The sequence below is a fragment of the Oncorhynchus gorbuscha genome, linkage group LG12, assembly GCF_021184085.1.
Source record: "Oncorhynchus gorbuscha isolate QuinsamMale2020 ecotype Even-year linkage group LG12, OgorEven_v1.0, whole genome shotgun sequence".
NCBI classification, from domain to species: Eukaryota; Metazoa; Chordata; class Actinopteri; order Salmoniformes; family Salmonidae; genus Oncorhynchus; species Oncorhynchus gorbuscha.
This window is the reverse complement of record NC_060184.1, coordinates 66,513,167-66,533,166: the sequence shown is the minus strand read 5'-3', so window position 1 is coordinate 66,533,166 and position 20,000 is coordinate 66,513,167. Positions and strand designations below refer to the sequence as shown.

The window sequence follows — 20,000 nt, the reverse complement described above, 5'->3', positions numbered from 1 at the left end:
TTTCCCATGCCAATAAAGCCCTTGAATTGAATTGAATTGAGAGAGAATTAATGACAAAGGGAGAGAGAGAGATGGCAGCTGGAGGAGGTGTGGGTGTGTCCTAAGTAGGTGTTATATATTAGTAGTAAGCCAAGATGTCTGACATTTTCCCCTCAAGGTGGATGTTATACATCACTACTAAACACTCTGCCACAAAATTGTGAGTGGATGAGGTGAATTACCCCCATTAAACCTAAAGCTCTTTGAAATCTGCAGAAATGTAATTTGTCATCCATCATCAAATTGACAGCCACTATGCTGCCCGACAATGGCAAAACGCAGGAACTACGAATTTGGTAAAAAAACATTTGTTTTAATGGCCAGGTATATTATCTGATTAATGTGGTATTTACTTTCCTGACCCAAGAACAAACGAGTTGATCAAAATATACAATGGAGTATCAGAAATTGCTGTCTGTCTAAACAGAAAAATACAGATAATTCAGCCAAATAAATGACTGTGTTTTGCCTATGTAGGGCAGTATGGTTAAATAGCCATCTCATCATAAAAGAACCGTGGCTAAATTTGATTCCCTTGAATTTAACATTCTCAATCTGAATATGATTGAATGCCCAATTAGACATTTCATTTCAGGCATTCAAGTATAGTCACATAAAGCACATGGCATGTCAATCATGGCTTTAGACCCATATAGAGTGAAACAGTATCGGTAACCCCTGTATATAGCCTCGGTATTGTTATGTTACTGTGTTACCTTTGATTCATTTTTACTTTAGTTTATTTGGTAAATATTTTCTTAACTCTTCTTGAAATGCACTGTTGGTTAAGGGCTTGTAAATAAGCATTTCAAAAGAACTTGCTGTATTCGGGCACATGTGACAAATAAGGTGTGATTTGACTTGATTTGAGAATTGAGAGGGAAGCAGTCAGGGAAAAGTTTTAAAGTCTGAACAGAAATGTCAGAGTTTTTCATCACTGTTCTAATACAGTGTTCTAATACAGTGTTCTAATTGTGTTCTAATACAGTGTTCTAATACAATGTTCTAATACAGTGTTCTAATAGTGTTCTAATACAGTGTTCTAATTGTGTTCTAATACAGTGTTCTAATACAGTGTTCTAATTGTGTTCTAATACAGTGTTCTAATACAGTGTTCTAATTGTGTTCTAATACAGTGTTCTAATACAGTGTTCTAATACAGTGTTCTAATTGTGTTCTAATACAGTGTTCTAATACAGTGTTCTAATTGTGTTCTAATACAGTGTTCTAATACAGTGTTCTAATACAGTGTTCTAATTGTGTTCTAATACAGTGTTCTAATTGTGTTCTAATACAGTGTTCTAATACAATGTTCTAATAGAGGGTTCTAATACAGTGTTCGAATACAGTGTTCGAATACAGTGTTCTAATAAAATGTTCTAATACAGTGTTCTAATACAGTGTTCTAATAGTGTTCTAATACAGTGTTCTAATACAGTGTTCTAATACAATGTTCTAATACAGTGTTCTAATACAGTGTTCTAATAGTGTTCTAATACAGTGTTCTAATAGTGTTCTAATACAGTGTTCTAATACAATGTTCTAATACAGTGTTCTAATACAGTGTTCTAATACAGTGTTCTAATAGTGTTCGAATACAGTGTTCTAATACAGTGTTCTAATACAATGTTCTAATACAGTGTTCTAATACAGTGTTCTAATAGTGTTCGAATACAGTGTTCGAATACAGTGTTCTAATAAAATGTTCTAATACAGTGTTCTAATACAGTGTTCTAATAGTGTTCTAATACAGTGTTCTAATACAGTGTTCTAATAGTGTTCGAATACAGTGTTCGAATACAGTGTTCGAATACAGTGTTCTAATAAAATGTTCTAATACAGTGTTCTAATACAGTGTTCTAATAGTGTTCTAATACAGTGTTCTAATACAGTGTTCTAATACAGTGTTCTAATAGTGTTCTAATACAGTGTTCTAATAGTGTTTGAATACAGTGTTCTAATACAGTGTTCTAATACAATGTTCTAATACAGTGTTCTAATACAGTGTTCTAATACAGTGTTCTAATACAGTGTTCTAATACAGTGTTCTAATTGTGTTCTAATACAGTGTTCTAATTGTGTTCTAATACAGTGTTCTAATTGTGTTCGAATACAGTGTTCTAATAAAATGTTCTAATACAGTGTTCTAATACAGTGTTCTAATAGTGTTCTAATACAGTGTTCTAATACAGTGTTCTAATACAGTGTTCTAATAGTGTTCTAATACAGTGTTCTAATAGTGTTTGAATACAGTGTTCGAATACAGTGTTCTAATACAGTGTTCTAATACAGTGTTCTAATAGTGTTCGAATACAGTGTTCTAATACAGTGTTCTAATACAATGTTCTAATACAGTGTTCTAATACAGTGTTCTAATACAGTGTTCTAATACAGTGTTCTAATACAGTGTTCTAATTGTGTTCTAATACAGTGTTCTAATTGTGTTCTAATACAGTGTTCTAATAGTGTTCGAATACAGTGTTCGAATACAGTTTTCTAATACAGTGTTCTAATACAGTGTTCTAATACTGTGTTCTAATACAGTGTTCTAATACAGTGTTCTAATAGTGTTCGAATACAGTGTTCGAATACAGTGTTCGAATACAGTGTTCTAATAAAATGTTCTAATACAGTGTTCTAATACAGTGTTCTAATAGTGTTCTAATACAGGGTTCTAATACAGTGTTCTAATACAATGTTCTAATACAGTGTTCTAATACAGTGTTCTAATAGTGTTCTAATACAGTGTTCTAATAGTGTTCGAATACAGTGTTCTAATACAGTGTTCTAATACAATGTTCTAATACAGTGTTCTAATACAGTGTTCTAATAGTGTTCGAATACAGTGTTCTAATACAGTGTTCTAATACAATGTTCTAATACAGTGTTCTAATACAGTGTTCTAATAGTGTTCGAATACAGTGTTCGAATACAGTGTTCTAATAAAATGTTCTAATACAGTGTTCTAATACAGTGTTCTAATAGTGTTCTAATACAGTGTTCTAATACAGTGTTCTAATACAGTGTTCTAATAGTGTTCGAATACAGTGTTCGAATACAGTGTTCTAATAAAATGTTCTAATACAGTGTTCTAATACAATGTTCTAATACAGTGTTCTAATACAGTGTTCTAATACAGTGTTCTAATACAGTGTTCTAATACAGTGTTCTAATAATACAGTGTTCTAATACAGTGTTCTAATACAGTGTTCTAATACAGTGTTCTAATACAGTGTTCTAATACAGTGTTCTAATACAGTGTTCTAATACAAATGTTCTAATACAGTGTTCTAATACAGTGTTCTAATACAGTGTTCTAATACAGTGTTCTAATAGTGTTCTAATACAGTGTTCTAATACAGTGTTCTAATACAGTGTTCTAATACAGTGTTCTAATACAGTGTTCTAATAGTGTTCGAATACAGTGTTCGAATACAGTGTTCTAATAAAATGTTCTAAAACAGTGTTCTAATACAGTGTTCTAATACACTGTTCTAATACACTGTTCTAATACAGTGTTCTAATACAGTGTTCTAATACAATGTTCTAATACAGTGTTCTAATACAGTGTTCTAATAGTGTTCGAATACAGTGTTCGAATACAGTGTTCTAATAAAATGTTCTAATAGTGTTCTAATACAGTGTTCTAATACAGTGTTCTAATAGTGTTCGAATACAGTGTTTGAATACAGTGTTCGAATACAGTGTTCTAATAAAATGTTCTAATACAGTGTTCTAATACAGTGTTCTAATAGTGTTCTAATACAGTGTTCTAATACAGTGTTCTAATACAGTGTTCTAATAGTGTTCTAATACAGTGTTCTAATACAGTGTTCTAATACAGTGTTCTAATACAGTGTTCTAATAGTGTTCGAATACAGTGTTCTAATACAGTGTTCTAATACAATGTTCTAATACAGTGTTCTAATACAGTGTTCTAATAGTGTTCGAATACAGTGTTCGAATACAGTGTTCTAATACAGTGTTCTAATACAGTGTTCTAATAGTGTTCGAATACAGTGTTCGAATACAGTGTTCTAATAGTGTTCTAATACAGTGTTATACTACAGTGTTCTAATACAATGTTCTAATACAGTGTTCGAATACAGTGTTCTAATACAGTGTTCTAATACAGTGTTCTAATATAGTGTTCTAATACAGTGTTCTAATAGTGTTCTAATACAGTGTTCTAATACAGTGTTCTAATACAATGTTCTAATACAGTGTTCTAATACAGTGTTCTAATACAGTGTTCTAATACAGTACTCTAATACAGTGTTCTAATACAGTGTTCTAATACAGTGTTCTAATAGTGTTCTAATACAGTGTTCTAATACAGTGTTCTAATACAGTGTTCTAATAGTGTTCTAATACAGTGTTCTAATACAGTGCAATAAAGAAAGTAGGGTTGAAGAGAGTAATTGAAAAAGATGAAAGAGAGAGAGAGAACAAGCCAGAGAGGCCAATGAAAGGAGTGTAAAAACAGAAGAAGCCACAGAACTAAAGAATGGCACTTACATTTCAGTTCGAGGCGTATGAAGTCTGTGTTGCCGAGGTTTTCCAGGAACACCCCGTAGGGAGCGCTGGTCTTGAAGTAGAAGGAGATATCAGCGCTGGTCTCTCCCTGGAAAGTGGAGAAATGCAAGTAGGAGGAGGGCGTGGTGAATGATGCTGCGTTCCAGTAGTTACCTGGGAAAAAGGAGGGGAAATGCAGGGGAAAAGGAGGGGAAACAGGGGAAAAGGAGGGGAAACAGGGGAAAAGAAGGGGAAACACAGGGGAGAAGGAGGGGAAACAGGGGAGAAGGAGGGGAAACAGGGGAAAAGGAGGGGAAACAGGGGAGAAGGAGGGGAAACAGGGGAGAAGGAGGGGAAACAGGGGAGAAGGAGGGGAAACAGGGGAGAAGGAGGGGAAACAGGGGAGAAGGAGGGGAAACAGGGGGAAAGGAGGGGAAAAAGGGGAGAAGAAGGGGAAACACAGGGGAAAAGGAGAGGAAACAGGGGAAAAGAAGGGGAAACACAGGGGAGAAGGAGGGGAAATAGGGGAAAAGGAGGGGAAACAGGGGAAAAAAAGGGGAAACAGGGGAGAAGGAGGGGAAACAGGGGAAAAGGAGGGGAAACAGGGGAAAAGAAGGGGAAACACAGGGGAGAAGGAGGGGAAACAGGGGAAAAGGAGGGGAAACAGGGGATTAGGAGGGGAAACAGGGAAAAAGAAGGGGAAACAGGGGAGAAGGAGGGGAAACAGGGGAAAAGGAGAGGAGAAAAATAAAATGTCAGATGACCTTGGGAGGAACAAAAGCTCATGGCATGGAATTCAGCTTTGCATTGTCTTTGTCTTTCTTTCTCCCTCCCTCTTTCTCTTTCTTTCCCTCTCCTTCTCTCTCTCTACATCATTCTGGCAGGAGGAGGGGGAAGATGACAAAGAGAGGTAGTGTGAGAGAGATAGAGAGAAAGAAAGAGAGAGAGAGAAAGAGGGATGTAGCAAGTATTGTATGTCGTTATCTGTTCAGTGAGATCTGTGTGAAACTTCAATCTAAAGACTTCATTCACACAGAGACACTGACGAGACTGTGTGGTTATTTGTAGGTGTGTGTGTGTGTGTGTGTGTGTGTGTGTGTGTGTGTGGGATGGCAGATAAATCTGTCACTTCCAGCCATGCCCTGAATAACATTACATCTGCCCCTCCCTCACCCCTTCTCTGTCTCTCTCCCCCTCTTTTTTAATCTCTTTCTCTCTTTCCCTCTATCCCTCTCTGTTTCCCCCGCTCTCTTTAAGCCTCTCTGCTCTGGGACGGGATGTGATGCTTGGCAAGAGGAGGAGTCCAGTGCTTTTTACAGAGGAGAGCTTATCGCACTGCCCCAGAAGCCGCGCGCACAAGCATAAGTACGCGCAAACACACACACACACGCACACTTGCCACCTACTGGGCCCGTTTTATTATTTGAAGTCTTTGCTATTTAATTACGATTACCCAGAGGCAGACACGGCTACAGAAAAGGGTTAACTTGGGACCCGATGCAAGACACACACACACACACACACACACACACACACACACACACACACACACACACACACACACACACACACACACACACACACACACACACACACACACACACACACACACACACACACACACACACACACACACACACACACACACACACACACACACACACACACACACACACACACACACACACACAGGGCCTGTCCTGGCTGTTCAGCCGACCCTACGCGAGACAAGTTCTTACAAGAACAGTCCAAGTAAGCAAAATGACATTGTAAGGCGTCTAAAATTAATATTTTTCCAGATGTTGAAGTTACGTTCAATATTGGTTCTGAATCAAAGACAAAAATACATATTTTCCAGGCTTTGAAATCAGGTACATTTTCGGTTCTGAAGGAAAGTTTAAAGTAGGTCATTTATAGACGTCTATGTTTGTGCCAAATCAAGGCTGGTCCAGACCTGACAAAATCTGAACCAAACTAGATGTCCAATTAGCGTCAGCATCGGTCTGTGCATTTTTACTTGAATGGACGCCATTTGGGTTAGGATATTTCATCGGAGAAACCTACATGATGTAAAAAATATCTGTCACATGACATTGTCATCCATTTTATCTCCAGTCTGTAGCCTACAGAAAAGGCCACATACTCTTTCTACCATATCCTAGATCTGCTACATGATTTATGTTAGATTCTTTTTTTGACGTAACATTGGTGGAGCGCTGCAGAGATGTGTCTCTCCAACAGCACCCTGGAGAGGCACGCTGGGAAAGGACAAGATCATTATTTTGAGTCCCTGCCATTGACAAAGTAGGCACTGCTTATCATAGGGCGGCATCAGCACTCACCTAAAAAGCCCATATGCCACTGTTTGAGAGAAATTGACATTGTTTTTGGCCAGAATTAATTATGTGAGGTATTATGTGCTGTTGGAGGTACCGCCTTGGTCTGTTTAGCTCAGAAAATGCCGCCCTCGTCGATCTCCCGCCATAAGGAGACCCATAATCTTGCCTAATGAGAGGGCTGGGTCCTGCACACACCCACACACAAACTCTTCCAGCTATGACTGAGGGTCGGGTCCTTTGTCCCTACATCATGTGGACATGGTAATGATATAGTTCGAAAGGGTCAGAAACGATTTATCCTTCCTTTCCTTCATTCTTCTGTTCCTCTCTCCTTTTAAGTGTGCATAATTGAGTTTGATTTTCTATTCCTTTTATGAAAGGCCTCTAATTGTATTACTCTGTAGGGAAAAAGTTCAAAAGTTGACAAAAGACCCTTAAGGTGATTGACACAAAAGACACAAGTTGAATTGAGTATGTGGGCGCGGGTGTGTATGAGCGCGTACACACCCACCCTTACACCCACACACCCACACACCCACCCTTACACCCACACACCCACGCACACAGTGCTTCTGGAAAGTATTCAGACACCTTGACCTTTTTCAAATGTTGTTACATTACAGCCTTACTCTAAAATGGATTAAATAAAATATTTTCCTCAGCAATCGAAGAAATACCTTATTTTCATAAGTATTCAGACCCTTTTCTATGAGACATGAAATTAAGCTCAGGTGCATCCTGTCTCCATTGATCATCCTTGATCAATGGATCATCCTTGAATGGAATCCACCTGTGGTAAATTCAATTGATTGGACATGATTTGGAAAGGCACACACGTCTATATAAGGTCCCACAGTTGACATTGCATGTCAGAGAAAAAACCAAGCCATGAGGTCGAAGGAATTGTCCGTAGAGAGCTCCAAGACAGGATTTCTGTAGCATTGAATGTCCCCAAGAACACAGTGGCCGCCATAATTCTTAAATGGAAGAAGTTTGGAGCTCTGTCAGAGTTACCATCGGGTTCTTGGTCACACCCTCGATTGATAAGTTTGGCCGGGCAGCCAGCTCTTGGAAGAGTCTTGATGTTTACAAAAAGTTCCTCTTTGGAGATGGGAAACATTCCAGAAGGACAATAATCTCTGCATCACTCCACCAATCTGTCATTATGGGGTATTGTGTGTAGATTGATGAGGAAATTCTTTTTTTATTACATTTTAAAATAAGGCTGTAACGTTACAAAATGTGGAAAAAGTCAAGGGGTCTGAATACTTTCCAAAAGCACTGTATACAGTATTGCATTGTGAAACATGTATTTCTAGATGAAACACTGAAAAAGTTTGTTGAAAAATGGACTATGATTTAGTGTGTTATACTTAATCATTTGAAAATATGCTTAGAGTTTTGAAACAATTGCGTTTTTTTCTGATCTGTTTTGAGTTTTGTACTAAGCATTTTGAAAATGTACCACATACTTTTGAAAATTGCACCAAAGTGACTGAAAAAAACAAATAACAGCTTCATGGGCGGAACTCACGGTCTCCTTGACAACGGAGCGGCCCGACTGTGAGCTTTGCCTCTGAACCCAGCCTGTTGGTGTCACCCACAGCAACCTGACTGACTGGCAAATGGTCCTTATATACCAACAGACCACTGTCCTCTCTCCTGGGGAGGAGAAGAAAGAACAGATGAAGGAAGAGAGGAAAAGGAGGAGATAGTATTTTTCTATAATATTAATCTTGCAGAAATATAACAAATGTTATGGAATGAAGAAAAGGGAGAGAGAGAGAGGGTAAACTTGTAAAGCGTTAACGTTTTAAATAAATGGTCTTTGTTCTGAAGCAGCCTGTATTTGTCCTTATTATCTGCTTGTTGTTCTCTGCCTTTTATGATAACTAATATATGGAGGACACGATGGGAGCCAAGTGTGTGTGTGTGTCATGCCAACTCTATGTGTAATGAGGGGAAATAGAGATGTGTGTACTATAGATCACATACTCACTCAACCGGAGAAAAAAACATTAATACACACAATATTAATGGAAAGAGGGAGAGAGAGAATAACACTCATCAGTTATCGTAACAAGAGAAGGAGAAAGAGAAAGAAAGAGAGAGAGAGGGTGTTGTGAAGCAAATGGGGAGAGTAGGAGAGGGAGGGGGAGGAAGAGAGACAGAAGAAGAGAAGAGAGAAGGAGAGGGTAATTCAGAAAAGGACAGAAGGAGAAAGAGAAAGAGTAACTAGCAGCCATACATTATTCTAATGAGAACATCCATCAGGTGTTTTAAAGGGTTCAGAAACACAATGTTTTGTTATTATTGGAGGAGGGGGGGGACATCGCTCACTGCTTCAACACAGAGACTTTTATACACTAACCTTGTTGTTTCTATGTGTAATATTTATATCACACACACACACAGTCTTGTGGGGACTTCTGGTTGTCATGACTGTCCACGAGAATCCAAATAGGTCAGATCAGGTTTGCAATGAATAACTTCTATCAGACCCCCTCTCAACCGTAGAGGTGGAAGGAAATAACTAGTGGGGATTAACAACTCACATCCTGTTGTAAATAGAGAGGAGATCCAGGCCTGCACTCTCCAAATTCACTAAAGGAACGTGCTTTGGCTCAATAGACCTTTTTCTGGCTGAAACTCCAACACGTTCAAAAGCAACTACTGGAACAATATTTCTAACATTGAACGTAGGGAATGGTCAGAGGCGATCTTTTGAACACTAACGTCCTCATGTTGGTTATTTTGTGATGTCGTTAAAAATGTGATAAAGGAAATATTGTAACTTGGAAAGTATACCCACTACATACAGTATATGAAGTTTCCATACTATGCGTTGGGCATGTAATATGAATAAAATATGAAAGTGTTTTTGTTAAGAGAGGGATGTGATTTGAGAAGCCATAAACTTTGCACAGTGAGTAGTTACCGCCCGGAGTGAGGTCAAGGAGCGTGCCAGCCTGCCAGAACTGCCCCTTTCCACCAAAACGTATAAATGATGGGTTAAGAAAAAACACATTGGACCAGAAATGCTTGAAGCGGCAGCTACACGTTTAAAATAGTTTGAACTTTCAATCTTAACACGAGGTGAAGAAATTAAACTCACCTCTCAGACAATCACTGGAATGGCTGATTAGCTGTAATAAGTAAAGTATTTTTGAAAGCAAATTTAAGTAGGACCATCACCCCACTTGGGAACCATCTGGCTAGATTATCTTCAAAGAAGCATCTTCAAGAAAAATTTCAGACAATCAGAGCCTTACAAGCGTGCTGTGAAAAGGCCCAACCCCCTTTTCCAAGGCTGCCCTGTTCATCGAGAGATCCCCAGCGAACCCAGGCATTTCGCGTAAGAACATACATGATTTCTTCGTGTGCAAAGTATATGGTTACTGTAGGTGAAAGTAGTTTCTGAATGTCCCAATGTTAAGTGTTTCTGTCCCTCTCTCTCTCTATCTCCATCTCTTCTTTAACAAGCAGCCATGTTGTTGTCATTCCGCTAGGGACCTGTTTTCAGTGTATTAAGTCTACAGTCAATAACCGGTGCAGAGTATGTATGTTTATTCTGTGTTCTCATGTAATTAGCTAGTAAATAAATAATTAAACCAATTTGTTTAGCACTGAATCATAAGTAAGGCTCTGGTTTTTGCAGATGCAAGGAGGTTACGACTGTTCAGAATGATGATATGATACGAGGTTATGATTAAGAAGTTGACTGTTTATAGATGTGATAGGTAAAGACCTTTTAGAGTTTAATTAGGGAGATGGTAGCTCTTTAAAGAACCTCACTCGTGGTGCCCCAGATCCTAACAAGTTAATTGTTACATGATTTATTTAATCGGGCAACAATTAAACATAGTTAGGTAATTTGATAAATAACAGTCTTCAGATGAATGTTAAAGTCAAGTTACGATAACGTGACTTGACACACACACACACAGTATGTCTGATATTTGTCTCAAAACATTGTCCCCTCCGCTGCTGTCTTGGTTGGACCAGGTCTCTCTTGAAAAATAGATTTTATCTCAATGAGACTGCCCTGGAAGGTTAAATAAAAATAAACACACACACAGTACCCCCATTCCACAGCAACCCCTGTACTCACACAGTACCCCCATTCCACGGCAACCCCTGTACTCACCATTGTTTGTGGTCAGCGTCACAGTTACAGTCATATTTGGGGTCAGTGCAGTTCCTGTCAATACCACAGGAACACTTCTGTATCCCTGGCCCTGATCCTCCCCAGTAGAAATGTTTCTCACTGCTCCTACCCACCCACCATGTGTAGGGGGTCCCATCTAGAGAGACACAGACACACACAGGAGATATTAGTATAAGACACACACACACACACACACACACACACACACACACACACACACACACACACACACACACACACACACACACACACACACACACACACACACACACACACACACACACACACACACACACACACACACACACACACACACACACACACACACACACACACACACACACACACACACACACACACTTTTTAAGATTCTAAACCAGTCCCAATGCCAGTCTGCTGCCTGGTTCATGTCTCTTTAAATGTGTGTGCGTCTATGAGGTGGGGGGGTCACTGGTCTGTAATAAGAGCCGTAATATTGTTTGATTCAGATGCCTCGCTCTGTAGAGTAGAAACATATGCATAATATCTGGGAGCAGCACAATAACACACACAATATGAGACTATATGAGATAGGAGAAGATTGCTATTCTCTTTATTTCTAATAAAGGGCACAATATACGGATATAGATCTTCTATTCTGTTGTGATAAAATCCCAAATATAAAATGCTATGAATATTATAATCCGAGACACAGTATAGAGAGGAGATGAGTAAGCAAAAGCAATGATAATCTCTGAAACACACAACATCTCTCTGTCTCACCTTAGTGGCACAGAGTTTCATTCAAAAATGCTATAGAGTATATCCATTTTCAGAAATGTTGGCAACCATCACTCCTGTGTTCCAATGGCACGTTGTGTGTGTTAGCTAATCCAAGTTTATCATTTATAATTGATCATTAGAAAACCCTTGCAATTATGTTAGCACAGTTGAAAACTGTTGTCCTGATTAAAGAAGCAATACAACTGTCCTTCTTTAGACCTGTTGAGTATCTGGAGCATCAGCATTTGTGGGTTCGATTACAGGCTCAAAATGGCCAGAAACAAATATCGTCTGTGTAAATGATACACTTGTGACATGAATATATATTTTTTTACAAATAATAACTAAATACAGTAATATAATATCTGTAGGTAAAACATTTACATTTGACATTGTAGACATTTAGCAGGTGCTATTATCAAGAGCGACTTACAGTATGTGCATTCATGTTAAGATAGCTAGGTGAGACAACAACATATCTCATCATATCTCATATCTCTAATATCTCATCAAACACTGGGTGTACGTGTGGCAGATTGTGTGTGTATGTGAGTGTGTGAGTGAGTGAGTGAGTGTGTGAGTGCTTGTGTGTGTGCGTGAGTGTTTGTGTGTGTGTGTGCTTGTGTGTGTGTGCGTGAGTGCTTGTGTGTGTGTGTGTGTGTGTGTGTGTGTGTGTGTGTGTGTGTGTGTGTGTGTGTGTGTGTGTGTGTGTGTGTGTGTGTGTGTTGTGTGTGTGTGTGTGTGTGTGTGTTGTGTGTGTGTGTGTGTGTGTGTGTGTGTGTGTGTGTGTGTGTGTGTGTGTGTGTGTGTGTGTGTGTGTGACTGCTTGTGTGTGCTTGTGTGAATGAGTGTTTGTGTGTGTGTGTGTGTGCTTGTGTGTGTGTGCGTGAGTGTTTGTGTGTGTGTGTGTGTGAATGCGTGTGGATGTTTGTGTGTGTGTGTGTGAGTGCTTGTGTGTGTGTGTGTGTGTGGATGTTCGTGTGTGTGTGTGTGTGTGTGTGTGTGTGTGTGTGTGTGTGTGTGTGTGTGTGTGTGTGTGTGTGTGTGTGTGTGTGTGTGTGTGTGATGTTTGTGTGTGTGTGTGAGTGCTTGTGTGTGAGTGCTTGTGTGTGTGTGTGTGTGTGTGTGTGTGTGTGTGTGTGTGTGTGTGTGTGTGTGTGTGTGTGTGTGTGTGTGTGTGTGTGTGTGTGTGTGTGTGTGTGTGTGTGTGTGAGTGCCTATGTGTGTGTGATGTTTGTGTGTGTGTGTGAGTGCGTGTGTGCGTGTGTGTGTGCGTGTGTGTGTGTGTGTGTGTGTGTGTGTGTGTGTGTGCGTGTGTGTGTGTGTGTGTGTGTGTGTGTGTGTGTGTGTGTGTGTGTGTGTGTGTGTGTGTGTGTGTGTGTGTGTGTGTGTGTGTGTGTGTGTGTGTGTGTGTGTGTGTGCATTCGTACATGCTCACTCATATACACTTCCAGGTGCTCAAGTCAATGTGGGTCTTTTGTATCAATCACCTTAAAGGTCTTTTGTAATGAACATTTTTGAAACAATCTTTTCAACTTTTTCTCTTGAGAGCAATATAATTAGAGGCCTTTGATAAAAAGAATAGAACATCTAACTAAATTATACACCTATTAGACTATTAACGTGGCAATATAAATCCATATGTATTACCCATTGATTCTTAAAGAATATGTCTTATAAATTCCACTTAGTTCAACTGTCTTACCCCATCAAACTAAAATATAAGCTTGTCCTATGTATACTAGGGAAAATGTAAACAAACACTGTATACCCTCAAACATGGTTACAATTGTAATTTTTGGTACTTGCATCCATAGCTATCTATGACTTTTAGAGTGGTTACATTTCTCCAGCTCATCCCTCAGCTTTTTACCAAAACAGTGTCAGGGATGGCACTTTGTTATTGTTTCAACTGCTGATTGCCTCCTTTAAAATGAGAGAGTGTGTGTGAGAGAGATAGAGAGTGGTTGTGAAGAAGTACTCTGTTCTCCTCCCTAGTGTGCCTTTTAACAAATTCAACTTCAAAACGAGAGTTTAGAGCCTGTCTCTCCTCTATTTTCTCGCTGTGTTCATCCCTTCCCTCTTGTCACAGAGCTAAATCCCCCTGCAAACACTTCAATCCTTCACAGGAGAAGAAGTAAGAGAAAAAAGGAGAAAAGAAGAGAGGGAAGAGAGACGTGGATTGATAACAGCTGCTGGTGTAGCTCCTCTTTGGGAAGCTCCACTACGGTACTTAGCGTGACAAAGCTGTATCTGTCTGCTAGACACACACACACGCGCACACACACACACACACACACACACACACACACACACACACACACACACACACACACACACACACACACACACACACACACACACACACACACACACACACACACACACACACACACACACACACACACACACACACACACACACACACACATTGAGAGTGAATGTGTGTGTAAGGCCAGCTAGTTGTGTGTTTGCAGTAATATACGAGGGACATCAGATCAATACAGGCAGCATGCCCCATGGGCTACCTACCTACTGGAAATACACTGGGACATGAGCAGGATGAGAGAGAATTTTTACAGTGTGTGTGTATGTATGGGTGTGTGTGTGTACGTGTGTGTGTTGCCACCCGCTGTCATTGGGGTTAAGGACAACAGTGTCTGAATGAGCTGGAAACAATCTTCTCTAGACGCCATTAGTGTTCTGATGGCTGGGGTCTGCTGCCTCTGACAGGTATATGAAGAGCAGGTGCAGATACCAACCTCTTAGGGCTAGGGGGCAGTGTTCGGATGTTTGGATAAATGACGTGCCCAAAGTAAACTGCCTGTTACTCAGGCCCAGACGCTAGGATAAGCATATAATTGGTATAATTGGATAGAAAACACTTTGAAGTTTCTAAAACTGTTAAAATAATGTCTGTGAGTATAACAGAACTGATAGGGTAGGCGAAAACCCAAGGAAAATCCATCCAGAATTTTTTTTTTGAGGTCACTGTCCATTTCAACGCTTGGATATGGGATATATAAATAAATAACTCACAGATTGCAGTTCCTATTGCTTCCATTAGATGTCAACAGTCTTTAGAACGGGTTTCAGGCTTGCTTTTTGAAAAATGAATTAGTAGTTGTAGTTTTTCAAGGTGGCTCTCATTTTGACTGTAGTCTTGTGGAGCACGTGGATGAGGGCGCGCACCCCATTATTTATCTCCGGTATTGAACATACTACATTCCGTCTTAAATTTGATCATTTATTTACATATTAGGGTACCTGAGGATTGATTAGAAATGTTGTTTGACTTGTTTGGACGAAGTTTATTGGTACATTTTCGGATTCCTTTGTCTGCATGTTGAACGAGTGGAACGGGTGGATTACTGAATCAAACGTGCCAACTAAACTGACTTTTTTGGGATATAAAGAAGGACTTTATGGAACAAAACAACCTTTAGTTGTGTAGCTGGGACCCTTGGGATTACAAATAGAGGAAGATCTTCAAAGGTAAGTCATTTATTTTATCGCTATTTCTGATTTTTGTGACGCCTCTGCTGGTTTTGAAAATGTTTTTAATGCTGGTGTATGCGGGGCGCTGTCCACAGATAATCACATGGTATGCTTTCGCCGTAAAGCCTTTTTAAAATCTGACAACAAGATTGGATTAACAAGAAGTTAAGCTTTTAAATGATGTAGGGTACTTGTATGTTCATGAATGTTTAATATTACAATTTTGTCATTTGAATTTGGCGCGCTCCAGCTTCACCGGATGTTGTTGATTTTGATCCCTTCAGCGGGATCTGTGCACTAAGAGGTTTTAAAGTTCCAATGTCCTGCCACTCCAACAGGGATACAAACATTACGGCTCTGATGACCTGCAGTAGCACTCTGCAGGTGCATGATCCTCCTGACAGGGATAGGAACCAGACAGACGCCATTTTGGATCTAATTGCTTGGCTTGATCTCTATGGCAGGGAAATGAAGCTGTCAGTCACAGGGTTATCTAGTGACAGAAATACTGTTTTCCCCTCTGGCTTTCTCTCTCTCTCTCTCCTCTCTCTCCTCTCTCCCCCCCTCCCCTCTCTCTCGTTTATACTCCCCCTCTCCGCTTAATCCATTGCTATGTAACCCCCCCACCCCTCATCTCTCGTTCTTTCACTTCCTCTATTCTCTTCAGTTTGGCTCTACTTCCATCTCTGTCTCTCCCTCCCCCCTCTCTCTCTTTGCTTGGTAGTGGCTAGTTGAAGGTCTGGACTTGCATACTAGCATGCTGGTCACACACACACACGCACGCACGCACGCACGCACGCACGCACGCACGCACGCACGCACGCACGCACACACACACACACACACACACACACACACACACACACACACACACACACACACACACACACACACACACACACACACACAACACATTGAGAGTGAATGTGTGTGTAAGGCCAGCTAGTTGTGTTTGCAGTAATATACGAGGGACATCAGATCAATACAGGCAGCATGCCCATGGGCTACCTACCTACTGGAAATACACTGGGACATGAGCAGGATGAGAGAGAATTTTTACAGTGTGTGTGTATGTACGGGTGTGTGTGTGTGTACGTGTGTGTGTTGCCACCCGCTGTCATTGGTGTTAAGGACAACAGTGTCTGAATGAGCTGGAAACAATCTTCTCTAGACGCCATTAGGGTTCTGATGGCTGGGGTCTGCTGCCTCTGACAGGTATATGAAGAGAAGGTGCAGATACCATTAACGTTCCACTGGCCTGCCACTCCGACAGGGATACAAACATTATGGCTGCTATTACGGCTCTGATGACCTGCAGCAACACTCTGTCTTTGTGAAAGGCTATGATCTCAGTGACAGGGATATGAACACTATGGAGGCTATTACGGCTGAATAACCTACAAATGCAGTCTGACACCCTGAAAGGCTATGATCCTCCTGACTGGGATAGGAGCACTACGGACGCCATTTTGGATCTAATTGCTTGGCTTGATCTCTATGGCAGGGAAATGAAGCTGTCAGTCACAGGGTTATCTAGTGACAGAAATACTGTTTTCCCCTCTGGCTTTCTCCCTCCCCCCCCCCTCCCCTCTCTCTCGTTTATACTCCCCCGCTCCGCTTAATCCCTTGCTATGTAACCCCCACCCCTCATCTCTCGTTCTTTCTCTTCCTCTATTCTCTTCAGTTTGGCTCTACTTCCATCTCTGTCTCTCCCTACCCCCTCTCTCCCTCCCCCCCTCTCTCTCTCTCTCTCTCTCTCTCTCTCTCTCTCTCTCTCTCTCTCTCTCTCTCTCTCTCTCTCCTCCCTCCCTCTCTCTCTCTCTCTCTCTCTCTCTCTCTCTCTCTCTCTCTCTCTCTCTCTCCCCCCTCCCTCTCTCTCTCTCTCTCTCTCTCTCTCTCGTTTATACTCCCCCGCTCCGCTTAATCCCTTGCTATGTAACCCCCCACCCCTCATCTCTCGTTCTTTCTCTTCCTCTATTCTCTTCAGTTTGGCTCTACTTCCATCTCTGTCTCTCCCTACCCCCTCTCTCCCTCCCCTCTCTATCTCCCCCTCTATCTCACCCCCTCCCCCTCTCTCTCTTTGCTTGGTAGTGGCTTGTTGAAGGTCTGGACTTGCATACTAGCATGCTGGTCACACACACACACACACACACACACACACACACACACACACACACACACACACACACACACACACACACACACACACACACACACACACACACACACACACACACACACACACACACACACACACACACACACACACACACACACACACACACTGATAGCCATTGTAAATGACAAAGTGTGGGCTGGAGACCATAAACAACCCTAATCATCATTACCGGATGGTAATTTCTGTGTGTGTGTGTGCGTGTGTGTGTGACAATCAGTCAGATTTAGTGTTGTACGCGTCCGGGTCAAGGCCGATGGACAGATATGTCATGACAAAATGGCTTCGTGGGGATGGTCTCATTTTTTACAACACTTTTTCATTCACTCCATCCATCCATTTAACTTGTTTACCAGGCCTGCCAGGGAGATGCTCAACACTCATCATTACAAAGGAGGACAAAACAACTAAATGAAGGTGACGGCAAAGAGAGAGAGAGAGAGAGAGAGAGAGAGAGAGAGAGAGAGAGAGAGAGAGAGAGAATGTGTGAGAGGGAGAGAGGGGAAGGCAGAGTCAGAGAGAGAGATAGGAATGTATGAGAGGGAGAGAGGGGAAGGCAGAGTCAGAGAGAGAGATAGGAATGTGTGAGAGGGAGAGAGGGGAAGGCAGAGTCAGAGATTGGGGAATGTATGAGAGGGAGAGAGGGGAAGGCAGAGTCAGAGAGAGAGAGAGGAATGTGTGAGAGGGAGAGAGGGGAAGGCAGAGTCAGAGAAAGAGAGAGGAATGTGTGAGCGGGAGAGAGGGGAAGGCAGAGTCAGAGAGAGAGAGAGGAATGTGTGAGAGGGAGAGAGGGGAAGGCAGAGTCAGAGAGAGAGAGAGGAATGTGTGAGAGGGAGAGAGGGGAAGTCAAGAGTCAGAGATTGGGGAATGTATGAGAGGGAGAGAGGGGAAGGCAGAGTCAGAGATTGGGGAATGTGTGAGAGGGAGAGAGGGGAAGCCAGAGTCAGAGATTGGGGAATGTGTGAGAGGGAGAGAGGGGAAGGCAGAGTCAGAGATTGGGGAATGTATGAGAGGGAGAAAGGGGAAGGCAGAGTCAGAGAGAGAGATAGGAATGTGTGAGAGGGAGAGAGTGGAAGGCAGAGTCAGAGAAAGAGAGAGGAATGTGTGAGAGGGAGAGAGGGGAAGTCAAGAGTCAGAGATTGGGGAATGTATGAGAGGGAGAGAGGGGAAGGCAGAGTCAGAGATTGGGGAATGTGTGAGAGGGAGAGAGGGGAAGCCAGAGTCAGAGATTGGGGAATGTATGAGAGGGAGAGAGGGGAAGGCAGAGTCAGAGATTGGGGAATGTATGAGAGGGAGAGAGGGGAAGGCAGAGTCAGAGAGAGAGATAGGAATATGTGAGAGGGAGAGAGGGGAAGGCAGAGTCAGAGAGAGAGAGAGGAATGTGTGAGAGGGAGAGAGGGGAAGTCAAGAGTCAGAGATTGGGGAATGTATGAGAGGGAGAGAGGGGAAGGCAGAGTCAGAGATTGGGGAATGTGTGAGAGGGAGAGAGGGGAAGGCAGAGTCAGAGATTGGGGAATGTGTGAGAGGGAGAGAGGGGAAGGCAGAGTCAGAGATTGGGGAATGTATGAGAGGGAGAGAGGGGAAGGCAGAGTCAGAGATTGGGGAATGTATGAGAGGGAGAGAGGGGAAGGCAGAGTCAGAGATTGGGGAATGTATGAGAGGGAGAGAGGGGAAGGCAGAGTCAGAGATTGGGGAATGTATGAGAGGGAGAGAGGGGAAGGCAGAGTCAGAGATTGGTGAATTTATGAGAGGGAGAGAGGGGAAGGCAGAGTCAGAGATTGGGGAATGTATGAGAGGGAGAGAGGGGTGAGGAAGAGGGTGGAAAGGGTCAGAAGAAAGAAAGAGATAGGGGGACAGAATATGTTGTACAACATAATTCAACCCAATCAATACGGCCAGAGTTCACAGATCAACAACTGTCTCTCTGGAAGTATGGGGAGAGGTTACCAAGGTTACAGTCACCCCCCCACTCACACACTCTCTCCATCCCTTTCATCCCTCTCTGCATCTCTCCTCTCCCCTCTCTGCATCTCTCTCTCTCTCTCTCTCTCTCTCCCCCTCTCTGCATCTCTCTCTCTCTCTCTCTCTCTCTCTCTCTCTCTCTCTCTCTCTCTCTCTCTCTCTCTCTCTCTCTCTCTCTCTCTCTCTCTCTCTCTCTCTCTCTCTCTCTCTCTCTCTGCATCTCTCTCTCTCTCTCTCTCTCTCTCTCTCTCTCTCTCTCTCTCTCTCTCTCTCTCTCTCTCTCTCTCTCTCTCTCTCTCTCTCTCTCTCTCTCTAGCCTGAGGGTCAGTGCAGGGTCAGTGCAGCCTTTCACTGTTCTATACTTTATGTGATGTACACAATGCACCAGCTGTTACATTCTGTATAGAATAGGGATTGTATAGAATGGAAGAATGCAATTTCATATTCTGTTCCATTATAGAGGAAGCGCTCAGAGAAATCCTATGATCCATCTGTTCTATGTGTCATTTTATGGAGGAACTGAGGCAGGTGGAGCGGGAAG

The 20,000-nt window shown here is 41.9% G+C and overlaps 1 protein-coding gene across 2 annotated transcripts in view; it reads right to left on the bottom strand.

Annotated features, from left to right (window-relative positions):
* LOC123991256 (contactin-associated protein-like 2) overlaps positions 1–20,000 on the bottom strand; it is a 358,139-nt gene that overhangs the window by 47,976 nt on the left and 290,163 nt on the right. For both annotated transcript variants that reach the window (XM_046292675.1, XM_046292676.1), the window contains exons 16-18: positions 11,041–11,197; positions 8,428–8,555; positions 4,558–4,728 (exon numbers count right to left, since the gene is read on the bottom strand). In XM_046292675.1, the coding sequence (XP_046148631.1) occupies positions 4,558–4,728; positions 8,428–8,555; positions 11,041–11,197 (456 nt within the window). The remainder of the gene's footprint in view (positions 1–4,557; positions 4,729–8,427; positions 8,556–11,040; positions 11,198–20,000) is intronic.